At 51.3% G+C, this 26,204-nt stretch overlaps 1 protein-coding gene across 2 annotated transcripts in view; it reads left to right on the forward strand.

Moving 5' to 3' along the window:
• AHRR (aryl hydrocarbon receptor repressor) overlaps nucleotides 1–26,204 on the forward strand; it is a 74,005-nt gene that overhangs the window by 33,587 nt on the left and 14,214 nt on the right. For both annotated transcript variants that reach the window (XM_068535092.1, XM_068535093.1), the window contains exon 5: nucleotides 23,812–23,901. In XM_068535092.1, the coding sequence (XP_068391193.1) occupies nucleotides 23,812–23,901 (90 nt within the window). The remainder of the gene's footprint in view (nucleotides 1–23,811; nucleotides 23,902–26,204) is intronic.

Consider the following 26,204-nt stretch of genomic DNA (forward strand, 5'->3'; position numbering starts at 1 on the left):
CTGAAAATCGTTTTCTGTTCTGCATTTTCTGGTTTTGCTTGTCAACGGGAGAACCTAATGAAAAATTGAGTGGGCTTTTTACCCCTCAAAGTGAGGACAGAAGACTGTGCATTGTGCGTCCCAGGTCCAGTGGGCGAGCCGGCTGCCCTGTTGTCGGTACTACACGCTGGGCACCCCCCCCCCCAACCGGGTTGGCCTTCTCACCTGAGATAGACCCCGCCGGCTGGTCCTGAACTGCCTTTCCTGACCCGGTTGCTCGTGGGTCCATTTCTTAAACAAGAAAAGAGGAGGTGGAGCTTCCTGGGTTGGATCAAATCACAGAGCGAGGGTGCCGCGGCCTCCGCTAGAGAGACTCAGGCCCTGGTCTGCCCCTCCTCCAAGGGGCTTGGGGGGATGCAGGCCGACCCTCCACAGGACAGTGTGGGTGCTGCGGGAGAGGGGCCCGTGGCAGGCTGCCCCTCAACCGGCCGCCGAGGTGACCCTGGAGCCGCGCCTCCCTGGCCGTGCCAGGAGAGGCCGGGCCCACGTGTCTCCCTGCCTGTCTACCTCGGGCCCTAGAGCCCTGCTGGGTGGGCAGCTCTGCCCCCACGGGAGGCCAGCGGCGTCCTCGATGCCCTCCGCACCCCCGACGTTCGGTGCGTCTGTTAGGTTGACCCGATGAGGGGCAGACGTGGCTCAGGATTGGTGCCACTTCCGCTGGGAGAAGCTCCGCCGGGCAGGAGCCCATCGGCTTCCTCCAGGCGCTGGTCTGCAGCCCAGGCTGCTCCGTCGGCCGGAGCCCCTCCCGCACCTGTGGCTCTGGGCTTGGCGCCCTCGCCAGCTCGACGGGAATGACCACAGCGGTCAGCTCCCGTTCACGTCCCCGGGCCCCGGGGCCAGCGCCTCTCACAGGGGACACACGGCTGAGCACGGCAGCGGCCGCAGCACCCCGCTTCCCCCGCGGCCCCCTCCGTGAGGAAGGGGAGCCCACGAGACGCCCTCTCTGTCCCACCTCAGCCAAGCCCCTCGGAGGCTGGCAGCCTCTCTCCACGTTACTCCAGCTTTTTACTAGAAGCGTCAAACGCTGACCGGGAAGAGAGGATGGGCTGCCAGGCGGCGGGACTGGCGGCCGGGCTCTGGCTGCGGTCAGCAGTGGCCGCCCGGCTCCTCCAGTTGTGCCCGCGTCTCCTCGGACTCCGCTCGCCCTGGCGTCCCCTCCTCACGCCGCACCTTCTCATCGTGCGGGCGCTGCGTCCTGCCCTCTGCTCTCCCACCCGCCCAGCCAGCGTGGCCCCCCAAGCTCTCGGCCCCTGCTGAGGGGTCTGGATGTGCTTTGAGGGTCTGTGAGCTTAGAGGCCTTTTGCTTTCTAAGGAGATAAAAACGGGCGAGGACTGACGCTCTCGCAGGCAGCGGGGTTCACATTTGAGTCTCCTGTGTGGGGAGCCCGGGCCTCCCACCCCTGGAGCCCGGCGGGAGTGGAGAGTGGGCCTAAGGGCAGCGTGCTTTTGGAGATGTCGTGCTTTCGGTAGAGGAAGTGTTTCCATATTCGTTATTCATCAGGTTTTTAGGAAGCAAATCTTAAATATTGTTATTTTTCCTTCGCAACTGTTTTTTTCTGTCGGTGCTGGTAAACATGGAGCTGAAAATGTCCTGCCAGTTTGAATTGTATTCTTGGCAAAAGATAGCTGGCAGTGCTCTCTTTCTTATTCATGTTCAAAATTAAAATGACATCTTAGCCATAAAATCTTTTTTAAACTTTTGTTCTGAGCTATAAATACAGAAGCCAATGCACACAGTCCGATCTCCCAGTTAGTGCTAGGGCACTGTCCTCACCTCTGTGCCCAGGGCCACACTCTTCCTACTTCTCCAGCGGGTGCAGAGCTGCGGCACCGCAAGGCTGTCCTGCCTTCGGGAGGGGGGTGGGGCGGGCCGGGGGCGCCTCGGGCCTTTCTGCTCGTGGGTGTGCCTCGAAGCCTGGACTATTAAGTCTTCCCTGGGGCCTCAGGACGTGGACGGCCGCCCTGCGTCCTGGCTGAGGCTGAAGCCCAAGATGTGTTGACCAGGCCTGACTCCCAGGTCCCCACAAGCTCCTGGGGGCCTGGGGCCAGGGGAGGCGGTGCATCCTGTGTCTGGCCTGGGGACGTCTGGGGAGCTACCCGCCGGGTGGACTTTCTCAAGAAGAGGTCCTGAGGCTGAGGGGTCTGGGTCTGCTGCCCATCTGCTCTGGGCACCACGGCCTGCCCTGGTGCACACCCTGCCCACTGGGCTCCCTGGCCAGGCCAGAAGGGTGCCCACCCGCCTGCTCCATTTTGGAGAATGAGGTCCAGCGGTTCCTGAAGTGGCCGCCTTCATATCCAACATTCTCTGTAGCCACAGGATGTTTCTGGAAGCTCCCTTTGATTGGAATCAGGGTTGGTTATATGACGAGGGCCCTTCACAGCAGTGCCAGAGCAGTGATTCTCAAACTTGGGGATTAGAGACTAATTTGCGAGTGAAAAATATTCCCAAACAGAGCAAGATAAGCAAACCAAGCAACAATAACAAGAAAATCCTAGGTTTTATTTCCAATCTTCAGCCTCTTGAAGATAAACTGTCATCAATTCCTATAAGATTTAGAGTTGACACAGACATTAAGAGTGACTGTGGCCTAACATCTGTGATTTTAACATGCAACAACCAAGAATTGGAGCCGTTAGGGGCTTGTCCAGGGTCCCCGTTGGGGTGGGACTGGACGCCCAGTCTCTTGGTCCATGTTTGGAGGCTCCCCCCGGGGAAGCCAAGACCCAGCAGAGCTGCCGCCAGTGAGCACCTTGGTACAGGCACTGGGAGGGGTGGAGGAGGCGTGGGAGTGGGGGAGGAGGGCCGACGTGCTTCTGGAAGCACCGACCTTGGGTGTGTGGTCAGTGCCACGCCCGGGGCTCACCCTCCGTCCAAGCTGGGCTGCAGGGCCGTCGAGTTCAGTGGGGACGGGACGACGTGCCCGCAGGAGCCACGAGTTCAGGCCTGTCCGGCCGGAAGACACTCTGATCACTTGACCCTGGCTGGAGTTCGGGTGTCCTGTGCTGCGCGGGACACTTCCTAACTGAGTTCTTTTGGGGAGTGTAGGGTGAGAACACTGAGCAATTCCTCCACCCCCGGGTTTCCCTCCTGCTGTCCATTTGCAGCCACACCCGCCCCCAGGCTCCGCTGCTACGTCCTCCACCTGAGTGTCCATCACCCATGTTGTGGGCGTCTCACAGCGCTTGCCCACCCAACGGCTGAGGCCATCGGGGTTGTTTCCAGGATGTGCTGACTGTGAGTAAAGCTGCGATAAACATTCACACACAGGTTTTTCTCTGAACATAGGTTTTCCTTTTGTTTGGCTGATACCTACATATGTGTGTGCTTACCTTTGTAAGAAATTGCCACTCTGCTTTCCAAGGTAGCTGTGCCGATGCGTCCCCGCCAGCAGGGAACGGGAGCTCCAGCTGCGGCAAGTCCCTGGTTTGCACAGTATTACAAAGCAGCTTTAATAGCTGGACTCTCACTATGGTTTTAGTTTGCATTTCCCTCATGACTAGTGGTGCTGAGCATCTTTTCATGTGTCTATTTGCCACCCACAGATCCTCCTTGTGAACTGTCTGTTCAAGGCTTTGTCCACTAAAAAAAAAAGAAAGAAAGAAAAAAAAATCAGGTTGTTTGCTTTCTTACTGTTGAGTTTAGAGCTCATATAAATGTTCTGGACAACTGTCCTTGTTGCATGTAGCTTCTGTAGTATTTGCTCCCAACCTGGCTTGTCTTTTCATTCTCTTGACAAGGCCTTGCAGAGAGTGAAAGTATTTAACTTTGACAAAGTCCAATCTATCCATTTTTTTTAATAGGTCGTGATTTCGGTGTCACATGCAACAACTCTTCACCTACCCTAAGGTTACAAAGATTTTTCTTTTATGTTTGAGTCCAGTGTTTTATACTCTTACGTTCAGTTTTAAGTTTTACACTGAAGTCTGTGATCCATTTTTAGTTAACTTGGTGTAAGGTGGGAGGCATAGGTCAAGATTTACTTTTTTTGCATATGAATTCCAGTTCTTTCAGAACCGTTTATTTGAAAGCTGATCCTTTCTCCGCTGAATTGCCTTTACACCTTCGTAAAAAATCAGTTGGCCACATTTTTGTGTCTGTTTCTGGACTCTCTGTCCTGGTGCATAGATTGTGTGTCTGACCTTTCACAAATAAGTCGCTCACTGTCTTAATTAATATAGCTTTATAATAAGTCCTGAAATCAGACAGTGTGAATTGGCCCGTTTTTTGTTGTCCTTTTTCAGAATTGTTTTGGCTGTTCTGGTTTCTCTGTCTTTCCACATAAATTTTATGTCATTTTTTTGAGAGTTCAAGTATTATTTCTTTTATTTTTTTATTTTTTATTTTTTTAATTAATTTTTATTGGAGTATAGTTGGTTTACAATGTTGTGTTAGTTTCTGCTGTACAGCAAAGTGAATTGGTCATACGTATACATATATCCACTCTTTTTTAGATTTCCTTCCCATTTAGGTCACCACAGAGCACTGAGTAGAGTTCCCTGTGCTCTACAGTAGGTTCTCATTAGTTATCTATTCTGTACATAGTAGTGTATGTACGTCAATCCTAATCTCCCAATTCTCCACAGAAATTTTATTTTATTATTATTTTTTTTTAATTAATTTATTTATTTTTGGCTGCATTGGGTCTTTGTTGCTGCACCCAGGCTTTCTCTAGTTGCGGCGAGCAGGGGCTACTCTTTGTTGCGGTGCGCGGGCCTCTCATTGCGGTGGCTTCTCTTGCTGCGGAGCACGGGCTCTAGGCGCGTGGGCTTCAGTAGTTGTGGCATACGGGCTCAGTAGTTGTGGCTCATGGGCTCTAGAGCACAGGCTCAGTAGTTGTGGCGCACGGGCTCAGTAGTTGTGGCTCGCGGGCTCAGTAGTTGTGGCTCACGGGCTCAGTTGCTCCGCGGCATGTGGGATCCTCCCAGACCAGGGCTCGAACCCCTGTCCCCCGCATTGGCAGGCGGATTCTCAACCACTGCGCCGCCAGGGGAGCCCTATTAATTCTTTTTAATATTTATTTAATTTATTTTTTGGCCGCTCTGGGTCTTAGTTGTGGCACTCGGCATCTTCGTTGCCACGCGCGGGATCTTCAGTGCGGCACGCGAACTCTTAGCTGCAGCATGTGGGGTCTAGTTCCCTGACCAGGGATCAAACCTGGGCCCCCTGCATTGGGAGCACGGAGTCTTAGTCACTGGACCACCAGGGAAGTCCCTCCACATAAATTTTAGAATTAGCTTGTTGACAGCTATAGAAATTCTGGCTGGAATTTTGACTGGGGTTGTGTTACAGCAGCAGATCAGTCTGGGGAGAATTGACAGCCTGACAGCACTACTCTCCCAATTTATGAACAGTGTCTCCCATTAATTTAGGTCTTTTATTACTTTCATCAGCGTTTTATAGCTTTCAGCCTAAAGAGCCTGTGTATATTGTTAGATTTATACCTTAGTATTTTCTATTAATATTTGTACTGCTATTGTATGTGGAGCTGTTGTTTAATTTCTATTTTCATTACTGGTATACAGAAATACAACTTATTTTTCTAGGTTGACTTTTTGTCTGTGACCCTTCTGAATTCATCAGTAATTCTTGGAGCTTTTTTGTAGATTCTGTGGGAATTTTTACATAGATCATCATGTTTTCCGAGAATAGAGACAGCTTTTATCTACTTTGCAAGCTCCGTGCTTTATTTTTCCTGCCTTATTGCACTCCTAGGCCTTCGAGTGCAACGTAGAGTAGACGAGGCGAGAGAGAACACCTCTCTGCCTTTCCCTAACCTTAGGGAGAAAACTTCAGTCTTTTGCTCGTTTTGCTTTTTATAGACGCCTTATATCAGATAGAAATTTCCCTCTATTCCTTGTTTTCTGAGAGCTCTTATTATGAATGGGTTAGTTTTGTCAGATGCTTTTTCTGCGTCTATTGAGATGATCATGATTTTTCTTCCTGAGTCTGTTAATATTGTGAATCACATTAATCGATTTTCAAATGCTGACCCAACCTTGCATGCCCAGGATAGATCTTATTTATATATTGCTAGATTAAATTTGGTAATATTTGTGGGGATTTTTGTGTTTATGTTCATGAGAAACATTTTTGTTTTTTTCTTGTCTGGTTGTGGTGTCATGCTAGTGGAGGCTTCATAAAACTATTTGAGAGTGTTCCCCTCTCTTTTCTTTTCTGAAAGAGATTGTGTAGAATTGGTATTATTTCCTCCTGAAATGCTTATTAGAATTCACCAGAGAAAACAACTGGTCTGGGAGTTTTCTTTAGAAGTTTAATAATTCAAATCATAGTTTTAATCATAGAAGATTAAACTATGAATTCAGTTTTGTTAGTTGATACAGGACTATTCAGGTTATCTATTCTAGTGTGAACTTTGGTAGTTTGTATCTTTCAAAGAGTTGGTCTGTTTCATCTATGTTATTGATTTTATGGGTACAAAGTTGTTCATGGTTTTCCCAAGTTGCCCTTTTTTTAAACCTCTTTCTTCTTTTACTATTTCGGTGTGATTTCACACTTACGAAACAGTTGACAGAGCGGTACAAAGAATTTTTCAGATTCCCAGACGTTTCCGTGTTAGCACTTGCCCTCTCTCCACACTCATTTTCTCTTCTGAGCCGATTTAGGGTGCGTGGCAGGCGTGATGCCCTTCACCCCTAGAGGCCTCGGTGCATTTGCTAAACCAGGACGCCCCCCACGGCCTGGGCACAGGTGCCGGACCAAGGGCTCTGAGGCCGTGCTGTGACTGTGTCCATAGCCGACTCAGCTCCCACACGGTCCCAGTGCCTCGTTTGTGCCAAGAGGAAACCCGTCACGTGTTTAGCTGTCCTGCCTCTCTCACCTCCTTTACTCTATAACGTTCCTTGGCCTGCCCTGGGGCTCTGTGACACTGACTTCCCAAAGAGCACTGGCCCGTCGTCTTGCAGAGATACCCCTCAGTTTGGGTGTGACTGGTCTTCCAAGAGTGTGATGTTCCGGGGGTCCTTTCCTATCTTTGTTGATTTCACTTACTATCCTTTTGTGAGAATGTGAAACACAAACTTGGTTCCAAAAGTCATAAGGAGAAGGAAAAGTCAGAGGAGGGTCCCCGCCGTCTCCCCCGCCTCGGGGTGGTGAGCTCTTTCCTCTATCCCTCCAGCTCACATGTACCCAGCAGGGGCCGCTAGCACGCAGGCAGCCCCTCAGGGCCCCGCCAGGCCCACCACCAGCCCGGGCTACTCATCCTACCAGCCCACTCCCACGCAGGGCTGTCGGGTAGGCCGGGAGGCCGCCCCCTCCCCCTACAAGGCCCCTGGGGCACCTGGGCTCAGTCTTCTCCCATTGCCCCCTCCCCTCTGCAGACTGTGGCTTCCCAGGCCCCGCAGAGCCTCCCAGCTATCTCCCAGCCTCCACAGTCCAGCACCATGGGCTCCATGTTGCCTTCTTAATGTCTGTGGGTTCTGTGACTATGTCTCCTTTCTCATTTCATTGGTAATTTGCATCTTCTCTTATTTTTTCTTAGTCAGTTGGGCTAGAGGTGTATTCATTTTATTGATCTTTTTCAAAGACACAGCTATTGGTTTCATTGATTGTTGCTATGGACCAAATACTTGTATCCCCCCCAAATTAATATAATGCAAATTCATATTAGATTGGAGACCTAACCCCCAGTGTGATGGTGTTTGGTGGTGGGGTCTTTGGGAGGTGATTTGGTCATGAGGGTGGAGCCCTCATGAATGGGATCTGTGTTCTTATAAAAGAGACCCCAGAGAGTCCCCCGCCCCTTCTACCACGTGGGACACGGCTATCTGTGAGCCAGGAAGGGGCCCCCACCAGATTGCTGCCCTTGGGTGAGGTGTTCGGTAAACATCAGTCACATCAAGCTGGTTGATAATGTTGACGGCTTTTATATCCTTGTTGATTTTCTGTCGAGTCTTAACCTGAAAGACATCTTCTAGTATAATTGTGGAATTTTGTATTTCTCCTTTAAGTTCTACCAGTTTCTGCTCTATGTGTTTTGGAGTTCTGTTGTATGTTGCAAACGCACTTAGGATTATTATGTTTTCTTCATGAATTGACCTTTCTATCATTATCATTATATAAAATGCCTCTTTATTCCCGGTAATTGTCCTCGCTCTGAAGCCTGCTTTGTCTAACGCTAACATTGCCACTCCAACTTTCTTTTAGTTAATGTTTCCTTGGCATGTCTTGCTTCATCTTTTTGCTTTTAGTCCATTTGTATTATTGTATTTAATGTATATCTTTCTTTTGTTGGCAGTACATATTTGGACCTTTTTTTGTTTTTTGTTTTTCTAAGTCCAGTCTGACAGTATCTTCTTTTTTTAATTGGTGTGTGAGGCCATTTATATTAGGGTAATCATTGATATTATTGGATTTCAGTCTACCATTTCATAATTTTTCTATTTTTTGTTTCCATCTTTTCTGCCTTCTTTTTGATTTTAGTGATATTTATTAGTATTCCATTTCAGTATCTCTATTGACTTCTGATGCTTAATTTTGATATGCTTGGGAGTGGGTTTATTAGATTGCCCTGTTTAGGGTTTGCTGAGCTTCCTGAATCTATACATTTATGTCTTTCACCAAATTTGGAAGGTTTTCAGCCATACTCTTCAAATATTTTTATTTCACCAACTCTTTCTCTTTTATTTCAGAAACTCCACTGGCCCAGGTGTTAGGCCTTTTCACACTGTCCCACAGGTCCTTGAGGCTCTCTTCACTTTTTTCCAATATTTTCTCTCTCAGGCTGGATACTTCCTATTATCTGTCTTTACTGACCCTTTTCTCTGTCACCTCCATTCTGCCATTAAGCCCATCCAGTGAAAATTTTACTTCATATATTTTATTTCTCAGATCTAAAATTCTCATTTGGTTCTTTTTTTTATGGCGTCTGTTTCTCTTCTGAGACTTTTCATCTTTCTTGTTGTGTTCATTTCCAAGCGCTACCTTTATCTCCTGGAGGAGGGTCGTATTAGCTGCTTTGCATCCCTTCCCTGATCACTCCGCTGTCCGTGTCGGCTCAGAGGTGGCATCTGTTTCTCGCCTTCCCCTTGAGCGTGACTCTCACATTCTGGTTCTGAGCACGTGCAGGAATCGGGGTTGGGCGCTCAGCAGAGTAAGGGCCTCCAGTGCTGCCGTCTTGGTTCTCAGAGCCGGTGAATTTGCTACTTTATATGGAGAAGGGACCAAAAGTGCGGACGTCCGGGCTCCCCCTGCAGGACACGCGGCCCCGAGGCCGCACAGGCTTGTGGTGGCGGGCCTCCTGTCGGTGGTCCCGAACCCGCTCCTCAGATCCAGCGCACACAGGGATCCTGGGCCTTCCGGGAAAGAGGCTGATGGAGCAAAACACAGGATCCAGGAGGAAAGTCAGCTTGGAGGAGACAGACGTGCAAAGTGGAGATGACCAGACGGGCAGACCATACAGCCCTCGAGCCCCTCAGACACGGGGACACAGGTAGCTGTAAAAGCGACCATTCAGAGGTCTTAAAAGAACTCAAAAATTCAAAGCATGAGAGCAACACCTAGAAATCCGTAGAAGGGTCTGGAGTCAGAGTCCTCCCACGCGTAAGTGAAGACAGCGGAGAATAACAGCGGGAAGTCAGGGAAATTACCAGGCCCCGTGGGACCTGCATAATTGGAGCTCCAGAAAGACCACAGGGGAGGAAATCATCAAGGGAGCAACCCAGAAGGTTTCCCAGAGCCCAGGACTGAGTTTCCAGCCTGAAAGGCCCTGCTGGGTGACCAGCACAGACGATGAGAAGGACCAGGTGTTCGCCTCTGTGAAATTCTGCACCCAGGACAGGAGAGTCCGGGCTCGGAGACGAGAAGGTGGAGGCTGGAAGGCCACGAGGAGGTGCCTCAGGGGAGGGGCTTCCAACCGGGGAGCCACACGTACCTGCCTGCCCTTGGAGTGGCGGCGGGGAGTGAGGACAGCCCCGGCATCCTGGCCCTCCCCAGTTCCACTTCCTCCGCGTGGACCAGGCCGTGACCAAGTGGCAGGTGGGGACCTGGAGGCCAAGGCCCCTCCAGGACGGGTGGAGGGAGAAGGTGGACCAGACACTGTGGGGGGAGGCTTGTCCCCCAGGGAGATAAGGCCCAGGCCTGCGGCCACTGAGGACAGCGCATTCCCCGCACCCCCCCAGAAGAGTCTGCGAGCGCTGACGCCAGGTGGATTCCAGCAGAACCATGACGCAGTTCCATCCCCCGGCAGAGCGGAAGCGAGGTCTGCGGTGGCGGCGGGGACACGCGGACGCCTGAAACCCGGGGAAACCCGGGGGCAGCAGCTCTGTGAGCCGTCAGCTGGCAGCTCACGCCACCCCGGCTCCAGGCGGCCGCTCTAGCAGGAAGCCTGGCCGGGGCTCCGGGGCCTTGTGGCTCTCACATCCTGCACGTTTGACTCTAACCCCCGTCCCGCTAGAGTCCAGACGTTCAAGCTGCCCAGCCTTCTGGTGTCCTTGCAGCTGGGACCCGTCCTCGTGCTTTCATTGTCAGGTTTCCTTTCTTGTGAAGTGGCTCTCTTGCAATGTTTGTGGGGGGGGGGGATCGTTTAGTTGGCGAGCCTAGCCCATTTATTCTTCTTGTAATTACTCTTGTTTGGGGGCTAATTTCTGCCCTCATATTTTGTATTTTCTGTTGACGGCACTTTCCGTGGTTTCCTTTTCTTCTCTCTAGCTCCCCGTTCTGACTGAGCTTTCTCATGCTAGTCTAAGTCACACACTCTGCTTTTGTTCTTGGGGGATCACCTTCAGAGCAGGTCTTTCCAAGCAGGTTTCTCTTTGACCCCCTAGATTTAGCAGGGCTGGCGTCTCCCCAACAGGCCCGCATCCGTCCAGGCCCCCAGACCCCGCACGGACACAGCGACTTTGTCCAGAAGTTGAATCCTGCACGGCACGGATCTTGTCTGTGTTCCTGGCTTCTCGAGGCCCCTCTGAGGTCCGGGATGTGGGCCACCCTCCTTGCAGCCCCCAGACGCGCTTCTTGATTTGAGGGCCTCCGCTCAGTGCTTTCACCGAGGGTCCTGATGTGAAATCTTCCTGCATCTCACCCGCGCCTTCAGGCTTGGATAGCGGTTTGGTGGGATATAGAATTTTAGGGTCAAAGTTTTTCCTTCAACCTTCAAAAATACTGTCCCACTGTTTGCTGCACGGGTGCCGCTGATGGGGTCCGAGGCTCGTTCTCTGCAGTGGCTCTGCTCTGGCTCCCTCTTGAGCTTTTGTGAGCCTGTCTTTGGCCTTGATATTCTTGAATTTCACTGTAATGTGTCTTTCGTCTTGTTTTGCCTGCTTGGTGCTCCAAGTTCTTTCCATCTGAGGTCTTTCTTCTTTAATCTGGATTTTTTTTTCCATCATTGCGTCAAATACTGTCCCTCTCCGTTACTGGTTCTGCCTCTGGAGCCGCCTTTACCCAGCTGTTCCTGGGCAATATCTCCCGTCTACTGGTCTTACTTCTGTGTTCTGTCTGGTCTCCCTTCTTTGCTGTCTTCAGGACTGATCTTCCAGGTTTGTACCCATCACAGCACACCCCTAAATGTTCTCTTTCTTCCTTACATTCTCATACCTAATAAATAGTTCCCCTTGGTTTGCTTGTACTATTTCTTCTTCTTATTTCATTTTGCTAATCTATTTTCTTATCTCCTTAAATATATTTATTTAAATTCATGCTTGTCTCATCCTTGGTCTCTTTTCTGTGCGGCCCCACCTGCCGGGCATCTCCCAGGCTGTCTCCTGGGCCCTGTGTGCTCTGTCCCTGAGCAGCTGTGTGCTGGGGGCAGGAGGGAGGGTCAGAGGGCAGGGGTTGGGGGGAGGGACTGGGCCGGTGGGTTTGCCTCCTTGGTGAGGGCTCCCCTTTAGAGAGGGCCACCTCGGAAGGAGCCCTGGCCTGGGGTTTGCATGAGACTGTGGTGGGGGGTGGGCGTGGAGGGGTGAGTGCCCGATGCGCAGCTCAGCTGTGGGCCCTGCGCCCTTGCCTCTGTCATCCCACCAGGCAGACTGTCCCCAGGCAGCTGGGGGAGGGGCCACAGCAGAGCATAAAAAGGATTTCTTCTACCTGTTCTCTGCTCCCCCAGAGCCCCCGCCCCAGGCTGCAGACCCCAGCTCCTCCTCATTCTGACCCAGACAGCCCTGCGCGTCCTGGGGTCCCCGTGGCCTTTCTGGGGCTCACTCCTCCCGTTTGGGTAACGTGGGCTGACTTTGGGGAGGGGACAGAGCCCGTGCTGGCTCGCCCTGTGCCCACACGGAAGCCTTGCATCCGTGCTTAATCGAAGAAGCTTTGCTGGATGCCAGGTGACGTTAAAAGGAGCCGGAGGGGAGGCTCAGACTTGTTGGATTGTGTTAGGTTTTGGGAGGCTCAGACTCGTTGGATTGTGTTAGGTTTTGGGAGGCTCAGACTCGTTGGATTGTGTTAGGTTTTGGGAGGCTCAGACTCGTTGGATTGTGTTAGGTTTTGGGAGGCTCAGACTCGTTGGATTGTGTTAGGTTTTGGGAGGCTCAGACTCGTTGGATTGTGTTAGGTTTTGGGAGGCTCAGACTCGTTGGATTGTGTTAGGTTTTGGGAGGCTCAGACTCGTTGGATTGTGTTAGGTTTTGGGAGGCTCAGACTCGTTGGATTGTGTTAGGTTTTGGGAGGCTCAGACTCGTTGGATTGTGTTAGGTTTTGGGAGGCTCAGACTCGTTGGTTTCTGAGTTCGAGGCTGGAGCAGAATCCTAAGGTTAAAACAATAAAACTCCTCGGTGGAGGGGGTGGCCAACGGGCAGACGTGCTGACTCGCCGAGGTGAAGGGGTTTCACCCATTCCCACCGCCAGCCTTGTGCCTGTGAAGGCGACCCACGCAGCCTGGACCCAGTGGCACCCACAGACCCCACGGAAATGGCGTGAGAGCGGCCTTGCGTGTCTGGGAGCCCCGCAGACACTCAGCAGGCCATCGACCCATGCCAACCCGTGCTGGCGTGGTTTCTGGAAAAGCCAGCACAATTGCCAGGAAGTTCTCAGGAACCACGAGCGACCCACTGGGAACAAGAGCGGAGACTTTCTCACCTCCAGGCTGTCGCTCTTCTAAAGAAAGAACTAGAAAACCCTTCCCCTGGTTGGGAGAAGTCGCCGGGGGGCCTGAGGGTGTCGGCTCCCGGCAGGTCGTGGATGGGGGCTCCCTGCTGCGATTTCTGCCCCTTAGCGCCAGGCGCACAGATGAGGGCCCACGCGTCCTCCAGAAACGCAGGTGTGAAACCCCAGAGCACGCGTGGCCGAATCACGGAGTCGCCCAGCGTAGAAAGTGAGGCACAGTAGGAGTCGGCCGGAAGGGCAGAGCAGAGCCGGCAGGGTGGGAGGGCCGGGTGGCCCAGGAGCAAGGGTCTCGGGGTGGCTGTAAGGGACGGCGGGCTGCACAACCCCCTGGGTCCCCGACTGTTGAAGAATGGCGCTGGCGAGGCTGACAGGCGTATGTCTGGGGATCCGGGGGGGGGGGTGGGGGGCGGCCCCAGGATCCCCAGCTCGACCGCTCCGGGAAGAGTTCCCTGATGTCCTCACGCCTGCACCCACGCTTTTCCGGGGCCTCCGCTGAGCAGGCTGCGGCACGGGCCTCTCCGTCTCCCACTTTGGTCTCTGTGCGCAGAGAAATCACACTTTCTCACCTTCTGTTGTGACCGCTGATACTGCTGTTCCCAAACTTCTCTGATGTGGCTTTTCTTTCAGGGGTTCGACAGACATAAATAAAAGTGTACGAGGGTTCATGGGAGCTGGCCCGCAGGTGGACGCAGCCGGGAAGGACAGCCTGCTCCCCACTCCCCGGCGGCCGCCGGCCCACGCCCTGCCTCGTTCCCGCCGGCCCCCGGTCCCCGCCAGCCTGACCGTACACCAAGAGGCCCGAGGGCAGTGCCACGCCCAGGCTGTGTCCCACCGTGGCCCGCAAGGGTGTGCTTTCTGTCCACTCAGCGGTCTCCCTGGGGGTCAGAAGCCCCCAGCTCCTGGCTCCACCCCTGAAGGCAGTTCAGCTGCCTGGGGCCTGGCTGGGCATGGCCTCTCCGTGGCTTTTAGACCCCCCAGAACTCTGCACTGTGAAACCCCTGACTGTCCACCACAGCCCCCCAGCCGTCCACCAGGAGCCCCTGACCGTGCAGGGCTCACTGGTCAGCGATCGCTGTGGTCACTCAGGCCCTGCTCTGCCCCTTGGCTTGTCCAAGGTCACACAGCTGAAAAGGCAGCACTTGGTTGAGGTGCTTTTGGAATAGCTGCGTCCCCCCAGGGAAGGAAGAGAGATGTCTGCAGTGGCCGCGTTCTGTGTCCGGGTCTGGGCTCCACCCCCACCAGCCACAGGGAGGCTGGGAGGGCCCAGGGCCAAGCTCACCGTCCAGGCACCTCCCCCGCCCAGGTGTCTGTGCCACAGCCAAGTCGCTCACCTGGAGAGAAAGACCTGGAGGGCCCTGGGCAGTGGATGGCCAGAGCAGGGGCTGCACTAGCGCGAGGGTCTAGCTCCCAGGGCCTGGGGGTCCGCACCTGCCTCCACCCTTGCGGTCCTGCCCCTGTCAGCCAACTGCATCTTTCGAGAACTGCTTTCAAGTGCCGTAGCCACTCCGTGGCAGGAGCCCGAGGCCAAGTTTACTGTTCGTGGGATCTATAAACAGCCAGCGATCCGCTCTCGCACGCACTCAGGCCCCACTGCGAGGCCCCGCGAGTGATCTGGCTCCAGCAGGGCGAGCGGCTGCCCGACACGCCCGGTGCCCCTCGCTCGCTCGCGTGACTGTCGGCCCTGGCCTTGCGGTGTTGCTGTGTAACCCTGGCAACGGCTCTCAGGGGAGGGCACAGCTCCCAACTTCCCTTCATTCCAGGGAGGGGCGATGAGAGGGGCCGTTGGAATTGTTCCTTTTTCCCTCTTCTTTCTCCTCTGCCGTGACCTTGACAAGCAATCTTTGAAGTACATGCTGGCTATTTTTTCTGCCTGGGCTGGAAGAGATCAGGATATTCAAGGGCTGGCAAAAGGAAGTTCCGCTTTCTCACCCGTTTGCCTTGATCCCTGAAGAGGGGCTGGGGCAGCGGCGTCGGGGGGCAGAGCGAGTGGCGGGCCCTGCAGTGGCAGGTGCAGGTCCTGTGACTGCTAGTAATCGAATGTGGATGCGGTTGTTTCTCCCCTTAAAAGAGTGCAGCCTTCCACTTGGGGCCAAATTCTTTTTTCCACTTGGAAAAGTGATCTCATTTTCCATGTACCACGTTTAAAAAAACACAAAAGTCTTGTAGGATTAAAAAGAGAGAGAGAGAAAACAAACAAATGTTTGCGACGCGTATTTGAAAGACGGTCCCACATGTGCAAAAGTATTTGGCGTGATGGTTCTGGACCAGAACGTCAATCTGATATTGAATCCATATGACTCGGCAAACAGCATTTTATGGTCTTTTTTCTTTTTAAAATTTCTGCCTTAGGAGTTAAAATTAAGGTTGTTTTTGGTCGTGACTCATCTCATAAAATCTTTTCTGAGACGGCATTTTATATACTCAAACCCTGAACATTACTTTGGTCTTTGGACTGTTAGTGGTGGGATGTCATGAGTCTGTGTAGCCTCTGAAATGGGAAACGTTGTGCGAGGGCTGGTGGCACAGCCAGCACCCACCTCGCCCCCTCCCGCTGCCAGGGGGCGGGGGGGAATGCACCGAGTCGGCAGCTTGCCCGGGGGAGGGCGCAAGGCCCTCGCGGCCACCACTGCCCAGCCCCATGAGGTGAGGGCTCAGCCACCTGGGCCGCATGGCCACTGGCGACATCGCCTCTCACTGGTCAGTGCTGAGCTGAGGCTGTAAGAAGGATGGATGCCGTCTCCTGACAGTCCCGAGGTGGACCCAGCACCGCCCACCCTGCTTCTGCCCAGACCCCCGGCAGAGGGGGACTGTGGAGCCCCGAGGGAGGGTGTTGGACCGGCAGCCTGCAGGGCCCCCTCCTGGGACGCTGCTGCCAGCTCCTGATAAGACGCGAGGCCTGTGGAGGCCAGAGCTGGCTTTCCTTGTCTGAGGGTGACAGTCACGGCCGCAATGGGCGGCACCAGCCCCCGGGGTCTCGGCCATCAGACCCCGCTGGGCACGGGCACGGGGTGGGGAGGGAGGCAGGTGCCCATTCAGATCAAATCCCAGCAGCACAGGGACCCCGGGTTTCCCAGGTGAGGCGCTTGAAGCCAGCGCAGGAGGGCCAGTGAGAACACAGGCACCACCCTCATTCTAGAAAGACTCCCAGCTCTGAGCGGGCGGCAGGCCCGCCCCATCACACGCCTCCCTGCTCCCAGGCAGTGTTGCAGGGAGAAGGCTGTGGGCTTTCCTCCTTGCTCTAGGCACCTTCCTTCCCGGAAGTGTGCTCATGTCTTGTTGGAGGCCCTGTTCGCAGCAGCACCGGCCTCGGGAGCCAGGAGCTGAAAGCAGCCCAGATGCCCATCAGGCGATGATGGGTAAGCAAAGGTGGTCTGTACATGCAATGGAATATTAGTCAGCCTTAAAGAGGAAGGAAATTCTGACACGTTCTCCGACACGGATGCACCTGAGAGTGTGGTGCTAAATAAACAAGCCCGTCACAGAAGGACCCGTCCTGCGCGAGTCCACTTAGGAGGTCCCTGGAGGAGGGAGTAGATGGCGGGGCCGGCCTGGGGTGGGCAGAGTGTCAGTCTGGGAAGATGTGAAAGTTCTGGAGATGGTGGTGACGGCCATACAACAACGTGAATGTGCACTTAAAGTGGCTAAAATGGTGAGTTTTCTGTTGTATAGATTTTACCGCAATATAAGACAACCTGGCGTTGCAAAGTGCAGTGTCTTGGTTGGGTCAGTGTCTGAGGGGCACAGGAAGCTGAGCCTCAGCGGCCCAGCCTCATCTGAGATTCTGAGGCTGACAATGCTTCAGAAAATCCTCCCGACCCGTGGAAGTGGATGCGAAGGTTTTCTGTTTTTAGGTAAAGCATCTCTGAAGTGGCGCAGAAAGTGTGAGAAGTGCTGTCCAGACTTGCCACCTCCGGGCTGGCACAGGACTTGCCATCTCCGGGCTGGCACCCAGTCTGGGTGGGAAGGACCCACAGGCGAGGCTCTTCACACCCTGCCTTCGGGGTCTGCTTCGTGTCCTAGCGATTGACCCAAACACTGGGAGGGAAAGAGCCAGTCAACATATAGGAAAATTGGGCCTTTTGTTAACCATAGAACAGCCCAAACGTTTCATAGGTCCCACCCCACGCCCCACCAAGAAACACTGGGTGTCGGCATATTCACAGACTCGTGACTAGCCCACTGGGATAAGATCCAGGCAAACACTGGACTTTCCATCTGCGGCTCAAAGACGTGAGGACAGTGGGACCAAACACTTCTCCCGGGAGCCGCACAGGAATTACAGAGACAAATGACGCAGTCTGTCTGGTTCTGGAGACGTTCCAGTGGACATGGGTGTCACCCAGGGTCGATTTTCAGTTCACTGGGGTTTGGGGTGGGTGAGCGATAACGGGCTTTGTGATGAGATGTGGTCACCAGTGCCACACTGTTTAGGGCAGAGGTGCAGCTGGGGGCTATGTGAGGCTTGGGTTTGTTTCTTGCTCAGAAAACTCAGCACAAAGTCTAAATCCTACTGCAAAGTCACCACCCTGGTGTTTGCACCTCTGTGTCAGAAAGTTGTCCAGAATTTTGAAATAAAGTGAAAAGTTGGGTGGCACCTCCTTTTCAAGTCATGTGGGCACAGGGCTGCTCAGGGATCATCCAGGGGGATTTTAATTTTGCATCTAACGCCGCAATCTTATCCCAGCTGCCTGTGAGCACCTAGTGTCTCAGACACGTCTTAGGCTGGTTTAATATCTCAGTGCTTCCCTCTTTTTTTTTTAAATTTTATTTATTAACTTATTAATTTATTTATGGCTGTGTTGGGTCTTTGTTTCTGTGCGAGGGCTTTCTCTAGTTGCGGCGAGCAGGGGCCACTCTTCATCGCGGTGCGCGGGCCTCTCACTATCGCGGCCTCTCCCTTTGCGGAGCACAGGCTCCAGACGCGCAGGCTCAGTAATTGTGGCTCACGGGCTCAGCCGCTCCGCGGCATGTGGGATCCTCCCAGACCAGGGCTCGAACCCGTGTCCCCTGCATTGGCAGGCAGATTCTCAACCACTGCGCCACCAGGGAAGCCCAGTGCTTCCCTCTTGAATAAGATCTTTGTCCAGTGTTTATTGTGTGTTTTCCTGAGTGCGGTGACGTTTCTTCTCTGAGTTATACTTTAATGGCTAAGTTATGGCTTTGTCTCGTTTGAAGCTACAAGTCTGCGTCCCTTTCCAGGGGGTTTCCTCGTGAATTGTGTGTGGTGTGATGTCACTTTGGGCAGAACACACGACCTCCGTTTAAGCCAGACGCCAGTCAGCAGCTCCGTGTCCCCCCTGCCCCCGACACCCAACGACAGAGAGTCACACACATCTGAAACAAAAATGCCGTCCTAATGTGAAACGAAGAAGGCAGAAAATCTGGAACAAAATTAACTGAAAGAATGTAGGGAGAAAACAAGGAAGACAAGGCAGAAGCCTGAGCACACGGCAGCCTCCAGAGCCGCGGGTCGGTGGGGCAGGGCTGGACGGCGGTGTCTCCAGCCTTCCAGCTGCAGGCGCTCAGGGGACACTGACCGGGGTCACCGCTGCTCAGACTGTTGCCCCTCTGGTGTCTGGTCCACATGTTTTAAAAGCAAATTTTAGGTGGACCTCTAAGGGAGAGAAAATACCGTTCCAGAGCCATTCCAGAGCACGGAAAAGGAGGGAAGGGGCAGCTGATTCTGTGCGGTCAGGAACCCTGTACTAAAACCAGGCAGAGACGGCGCTCGGGAGAAATTCAGCCCGTGTTACTTGCGAGACTAGATGAAACCATCCTGAGCGCAGCACGGCACACCAAGTCCGTCATCGCCGTGAAGGAATGAGGCGTGGTGGCTGAGCGCGGATCTGGAACGGCTGATGCTCCCCGACAAGACATCTTGGTCAACTGTAGATGATCACTCAGCCTGTTAAACAGACAAACAAAATCTCAGGGGAGAACCACTTACTGAAAAGCCCGTCTTTGTCTAGTAGTTTGGATGACACCACCTTTCCACCTGTACCTGCACCTGCTCTGGGCTTCCTATCCCAGGCGATGGACGCACTTGTCTATTCATGCGCCAGCACCCAACTGCTTTAGTTTTGGAGGCCTGATGGTATGTTTTGACAATAAATAACAGTCTTCCCTAACTTTCTTTTTCAGTGTTTTTGTAACAATTAGTGCATGTTTACTTTCCATACTTAGTATCAACTTGCTGGCTCCATAACAATTTGATATACACTCCACTATATATAAAATAGATAAACCATAAGGGCCTACTGCATAGCACAGGGAACTATACTCAGTATCTTGTAATAACCTATAATGGGAAGGAATCCGAAAAAGAATATATAAAAATATAGTGATTCAGATACATATATATCTGTACACCTGTACTAACACAATATTGTAAATCAACTATAGTTCAATAAAAAAGTTTGATATAGACAACATTGCACTCTGCTGATAAATTCACGTAGGAAGAATGGGCATCTTTATGACGGTGAGTCACCCAGTCCGAGAACAAAGGATGTCTTTCCATTTGTTCACATATAATTTTGTGTCTCTTGAGATGTTTTGACGTTTTCTTTGCATCGATTTTGCACATTACTTGTTGAGTTTACAAGTCCTGGGTCTTCTTTTATCCACCATGATGTCCTCTAATATGGTCATTTTTCTCATATGTAAAGGTTATTGAATATATATATATTTAATTTTATATCCTTGCTGCTTACTGAATTCTTTTATTTGAGTTATTTTATCATTGATTCTCTAGGGTTTTCTGAGTAAACCATGGTATCATCTGCAAATAGCGATCGTTTTACTTTCTCAATTCTTATACCTCCCATTGATTTCTCTCTTCTAGTTGCAACAGTTAACACCCCCAGATACTACAGGACAGGAGTCAGCAAACTTTTTCTTTAAATGGCCAGATGGTGAAATATTTCAGGCTTTGTGGGCCATATCAGCGGTCCCCAACTTTTTTGGCACCAGCGACCGGTTTCATGAAAGACAGGTTTTCCACGGATGGGGCTCGGGGGATGATTCAGGCGGTAATGCTAGTGATGGGCAGCGATGGGGGGGAGCACAGATGAAGCTTCCCTCACCTGCCCACTGGGCTCACCTCCTGCTGTGCGGCCTGGGCACTGGGGGCCCCTGGGCCGTATTGTCTCTGTCATAACTACTCAGCCTTGCTGTTGTAGGGCAAAAGTGGCTCGAGACACTACGTAAATGAACAGGTGTGGCCGTGTTCTAGTAAAATTTCATTTACAAAACCAGTGGCAGGCTATGTGTCAGGGGGTGTAGTTTACACACCCCGGTATGGGATGTCATTGGCATCGTTGCCCTGCTTCCAGATCATACTGGAAACACCTAGAATTTTCCCCCATTAAGTTGCTACCTTAGGAATAACATGGACAGACACACACACACATACAACATGCACACACACACGTTACCATGTTAAGATGTATCCACAATTCCTATTTTCTTATGTGTTTTTATCAGGAACGAGTGTTGAATTTTGTTGAAAGCTTTTTGCCATCTATAAAGATAACCATAGGGACTTCCCTGGTGGCCCAGTGGTTAAGAATCTTCCTGCCAATGCAGGGGACACGGGTTCAAGGCCTGGTCCGGGAAGATCCCACATGCCGCGGAACAGCTAAACCCGTGCACCACAACTACTGAGCCTGCGCTCTAGAGCCCGCAAGCCACAGCTACTGAGCCCACGTGCTACAGCTACTGAAACCCGCACGCTTAGAGCCCATGCTCTGCAACAAGAGAAACCACTGCAATGAGAAGCCCACGCATTGCAATGAAAAGTTGCCCCCGCTCACCACAACTAGAGAAAGCCCACGTGCAGCAACAAAGACCCAACACAGCCAAAAAAAAAAAAAAAAGATAATCATAGATTTTTCTCCTTAGATCTATAAATGTGGTGTATTATATTAATGAATTTCTTAATATTTCCTAATATCCAACTTTGCATTCCTGGAATACATTCACTTGGTCATGATGTATTCTTTTCTTAATGTGAAATTGAAGTCTGTTTGCTAATATTTTATTTAGCATATTTGCACCAATAGTCAAAGTAAGCAATTTTATTTTTATTGTATTTTCCTTATCAGAATCAAGTGTCAGTGTTATACTTCTTAAAAAGAATTAGAAAATTTCCTTCACTTTCTATTTCTGAGACAATTTATGGGGCGTTGGTGTTATCTGATTTTTAAAGATTTGGTAGAATTCCTTTTTAAAACCATCTGGGCCTGCTGCATTATCCTGGGTTAGTTCCTTGATAACTTTTTTTCTTCTACAGAAATTGATCTTTTAAGGTTTCTATCTCTAATGGGTCAATTCTGATAAATTAATTTCTTGAGTATCATTTTTATTATTTCCTTACTATCTTTTTAATGTCTGTAGGATCTGTAATGACGTATTCTTTAAAATTCCTGGTGTCAGTAATTTGTATTTTTCTTGATCAATCTTGCTAAGAGTTTATCAATTTTATTAATCTTTTTAAAGAAGCAATTTTTCACTTTGTTGACAATCTTTATCATTTAACTGTTTAAACAATTTTCATTGTTTTTTCTCTTATTTTAAATTTTTCTTTCCCTCTCCTTACATTGTATTTAATTGTCTCTGCTTTCTCTAGTTTCTTGAGGAGGGATTACACACTTTGTTCTTTTGAAACAGTCATCGTAAGCTTACTGGGACTTTATGTTGCCTTTTCTGCTTATATGTAACTTGAAGTTCATCACTTCTCTGTGTTCTCATTATGATGGGGGTGCAGATTTGTGTAGTTTTACCTATTCTTGTTGTTCTCCATCATTTTTTAGAAGTGTGGGGATTTGAATATAGGTGGCTGCCTAGAAATCTTCAATATCAGTAATTTAAAAGCTCTTGGATATTGATATGTATAAACCCTAATAGAAAAGTCAACACATGACATGCACGGGCAATTTACCAAAGAAGAAATACAAGTTACCAATGAATGTATGAAATTTTTTCAATCTCATTAATAATCAAAGAAATGATAATTATAATGATGGTAAGAGAATTTATCACTTATAAAATTGGCAAAGATTAGAAAAAAAAAGAAAAAGGTATCCAGCATGGTCAAGAATTAAGGGAAATGGGTATTATAATATACTGCTGATAGCTACAAACTTCATAGAAGTTAAAGTCTCTATATGTCTGGGGACTTCCCTGGCGGTCCAGTGGTTAGGGCTCCTCGCTTCCACTGCAGGGGGCGCAGGTTCAATCCCTGGTCAGGGAACTAAGATCCTGCATGCCACGTGGCCAAAAAATTTTTTAAAAAAGAGTCTCTAAATGTCTGTATGTTAAAGATTCAAATTGAAATATTTTGAACTCCACTATCCAGTTGCCTGAACCTCCCTTACCTCCAGCTTCTGTATTGGCCCAGTAGAATCAGACTGTTCCTACCTCATGGAGGTGATGCAGAACTGAAAGAGCTATTCCACATATGGTGCGTGACACTCACCAGGACCTACACAGAGTGTGCTGCCGTTTTCTTTATCAAAATGATGATGATGGTGCCAGAAAGATAGATAGATACAGATAGGTAGATAGAATGTGCGTTGATCACGGGCTCTAGTGGCCGTGGTCCCTCGTGCATCCCCACTAGTGATGGTTCTGGGAAGCCTGTGCAGGAGGGGCTGGAGGGCCTGCTTTTCGAACAAAGAGAGACTTTAAGTCGAGCCCAACACAGCACATGTCACAACAATTACAGATATAACTGAAATTTAATAATCATAAAAATATTGTGAATAACATACATGAGTAAATTTAAAATCAAGATGCAATGAGTGCATTACTAAAAAATATTTTTAAATGCCATAACTGATACAAGAAAAAAATCCTGAATACACTAACAACCATTAAATAAACTGACATGGTACTAAAATCCACCCCCTTTCACTCACCATCTCTCCCAAAATGCACCCAACCGGGAGGATCTTAGAGGTGAGGTGAACCAGACTTTCAAGGAATATGTCATTCTCATCATAAATAAGTGGGTCCAGAAAATGAAAAAAGAGGGAAGATTAGGTATACTTGACACCAAAATAAAGAGAGAAGCTTATAGGCTGGATTTCCTTAAATATAAATGAATATTTTGTAAGTGAAATGAATCAATTCCAAGAGCATATTAAAAATTATGATCAGATAAGGCTTACCCTACGTAGGCAAGAATGATTTCACCATCAGAAAATCCGTCACTGTAACTCACCACATTAATAGGTTAAAGAAAATCTTATGTGATGATTTCAGTAGCTATAGAAATAGCACTTGATGGAGCTCAACATTTTTTCATGATAAAAATTCTTAGAAAAATCAGAACATGGTATAGAGGAGGGTACATGAATGGGGAAATCCACAAGGTGGCATAAAGGTTCCTGTTCTGTTTCAGGTACTGACGTGTCATCTCATAGTGATGGTGTATATTTTATAAAACATAAATTTGATAATCATTAGAAAAAGAAGAACCCTAGTCTTGAGCCTTATAAACCGTGACCAAGTTCCCGTGTCACCTGCTAGCTTGGGACCTTTTGCAAAATGGTCATAAATAAATTAAAAGCGGGCCTTTCTGGAGGTTACGAATACAGACCACAAAACGGGGGAGAAATGGTTGAAAAGCCGAACAGAATCAATGCTTGACTTTTTCAGTTTGAATGATTTCACAAATGTATCTTGGAGCCAACTCGATTTTTTGTTTTTTCTAGTCCCTCCACGGCTTTGCTCTGGTGGTAAGCGCGGAAGGGATGATATTCTACGCGTCAGCAACGATTGTGGACTATCTGGGCTTCCACCAGGTAAACACAACTGCTCTATCTGCTGCGGTTCGGTTCTGTTACCTTGAAAGCACGCGTTGTCTTCAAGGTTTAAAATGTCGCTAAAATCAAGCTTCCTTTTTTTTTTTTTAAATCATGGAGCTTTTGTCAGATGAGGATTTGCACACCTAGCTTTATCTAGGGCCCGGGGTCACAGCGAGAGTCATGACAGTGCCCTGGGTGTCCCCCGTCTAAAGGGCAGCAACTTGTGCTGACTGAGGCCTGCCCTCCCGGGTTCCTCGCCGTGAGAGGCTGGTCAGGGCCAGGGCAGTGGACCTGTCCTCATCTGTGCATTGGTGTCTCAAAGCCCAGACACGAGGTACAGTCAGGACGTGGTGTGTTCTGGAAACGCTCTTGTTGGGGTACAGATAATTCATCTGGAACGTTGCCCCAGGCCAGCCTAGCTTGGATGATTCCAGACCTTGGGGCAGAGCCGGATGGAGTCCCATCCAACACTGGGTCCTAGAAGCGTGGCTCAATGAGAAGTCCCAGGAAAGGAAGAAGGACCTGGCTTGGCCTCTGGGAAGGAAAAGAAGTCTCTCGTGAGAAATCCCAACCCAAAGTCACCAGCCTGGTGGTGCAGCCTCCCGGCTCTGGAACTTCGACGGCTGAGGTCTGAGGACAAGCCGGGCACAAGACTGGCCGCAGCTGCTCTGCCACGGGCCACCCCCAGACACAGCCCTCCCCAGGGAGCTCACCGGGCAGAGTTATCAACTCGGGGAAGCCGCGGACCAACAGCACTGGCACCCTCCGTGAGGAATTCAAGACAAAAACAGGTGGATTTGAGAGAGGACAAAACAGAACCTGGAAGAACGGAGAATAGTGTGTCTGTCGTCAGGGCCACATCCGGAGGCAGAACCTGTGCGGTGATTCGCACGGCTTAATATACAGAATTTATAAACTTACACTAATGTAAGTTTAGTGTAAAGGATCATCGCCTAGTGACACAGGATGAGCGAGAAAGCGGTGCAGGCACAGTGCGTGCGGGGGGAGCAGCGCCCGCGGGGCTGAGCCCGGCGCCCAGAAGGAGCACATTGCGGAGACCACGCCCCCGCCCCACCCCCAGCCCCGCCCCCCGCTGGCCGGGGAGGAGGCGGCGGCCCCTGGGGGGTGGAGAGTCCCCCGAGGCGCCCACCCGCTGGGACGCTGGCGAGACTGGGGCAGGGGTGCTGGCCTGGAGGCCGTGGACAGCACCGCGGGGCCGGGGCGCCTCTGCCGGCAGAGGGGAAATATCTGCAGAGCCAAGCGAGGAAGCGGGGAGAGGCCAGACTGGCGTTAACAACGAAAATCTCCCCGGGTGGGCCGAACACCAAGGGGGTGCCCGAAGCCGAGGGCAGCGGAAGCCAAGGTCTGAGAGCCCGGTCCCCGACAGGCTGAGAACTGAGGCCCGCCTGAGCCCCTGAGGCCGATGGGGCCCGTGATCTAATTTCCATGAAAATCCTCGTTCGAATCGTTTTCGATTCCTCCCACGCTCGTTTCCAGGTTGACTTTCCCGCCACCCGGACCCGCACAGAGTGACCGCCAGGCCCTGTCCTGGCCCCGGGACCGTCCGGGCGGCCTCGCGGGCAGCGATCGCGCGGTCACGGCCTGTGGCCCAGCAGCGGGCGGAGGCGCGGCCCCCGCGGGGGGCTCGGGGGCGTGGCCTCGGGGAGCCGGCTCCGCCCCTTCGAGTCGGGGTCGCCCGACTTCCTCCTCCGCGCGGTGGGGCTGCGAGGCCGCGGCCGGGACCCCCAGGGGGCTGGGGGCGCTCCTGACGCGGGAGCTGGGCCACCCGGTCCGCCGCTGTGCAGTCGCTGCGCGGAGGCCGCGCTCGCACGAGGTCGGGGGCCGTGGCCGGGGTGCAGGCTCGGGCTCGGGGTCCCGTGGAGCAGCGGCCCCTCCAGGACGGCTGGTGACTCCGCGAGGCCGTGGGCACGAGGGATTCCAGCCCCAAATAGCGAAGTCTTCCACGTGCTCCCCTGGAGGTCGTGTGCGGGATCTGGATCTAGAAAAACGTGCTTTGGTCTGCCTTTTGCGTGCTCAGAATGTCTTTTCGTTCCAATCACTGTCGCCTGAGTTGCTCTGTGAATTCTCCAGACACCCAGAGCCACCTGCCTTTGGCTGTAATTCGAAGGGCTTACCACCGGGTAGGACCTTCGTGGGAAAATCCCTGCGGAGGAGACCTGCCTGATTCCAGGTCTGAACTTGCTAATTGGCTCTTTTGTTTTCTTGGAACTTGGTTATTTCCGCTGAAGCGTTAGAAGTGAAAACAAAAAAAAGTTTTGCCTTTTATTATAAAGAAATTG

The sequence above is a fragment of the Eschrichtius robustus genome, chromosome 2, assembly GCF_028021215.1.
Source record: "Eschrichtius robustus isolate mEscRob2 chromosome 2, mEscRob2.pri, whole genome shotgun sequence".
Classification (NCBI taxonomy): Eukaryota; Metazoa; Chordata; class Mammalia; order Artiodactyla; family Eschrichtiidae; genus Eschrichtius; species Eschrichtius robustus.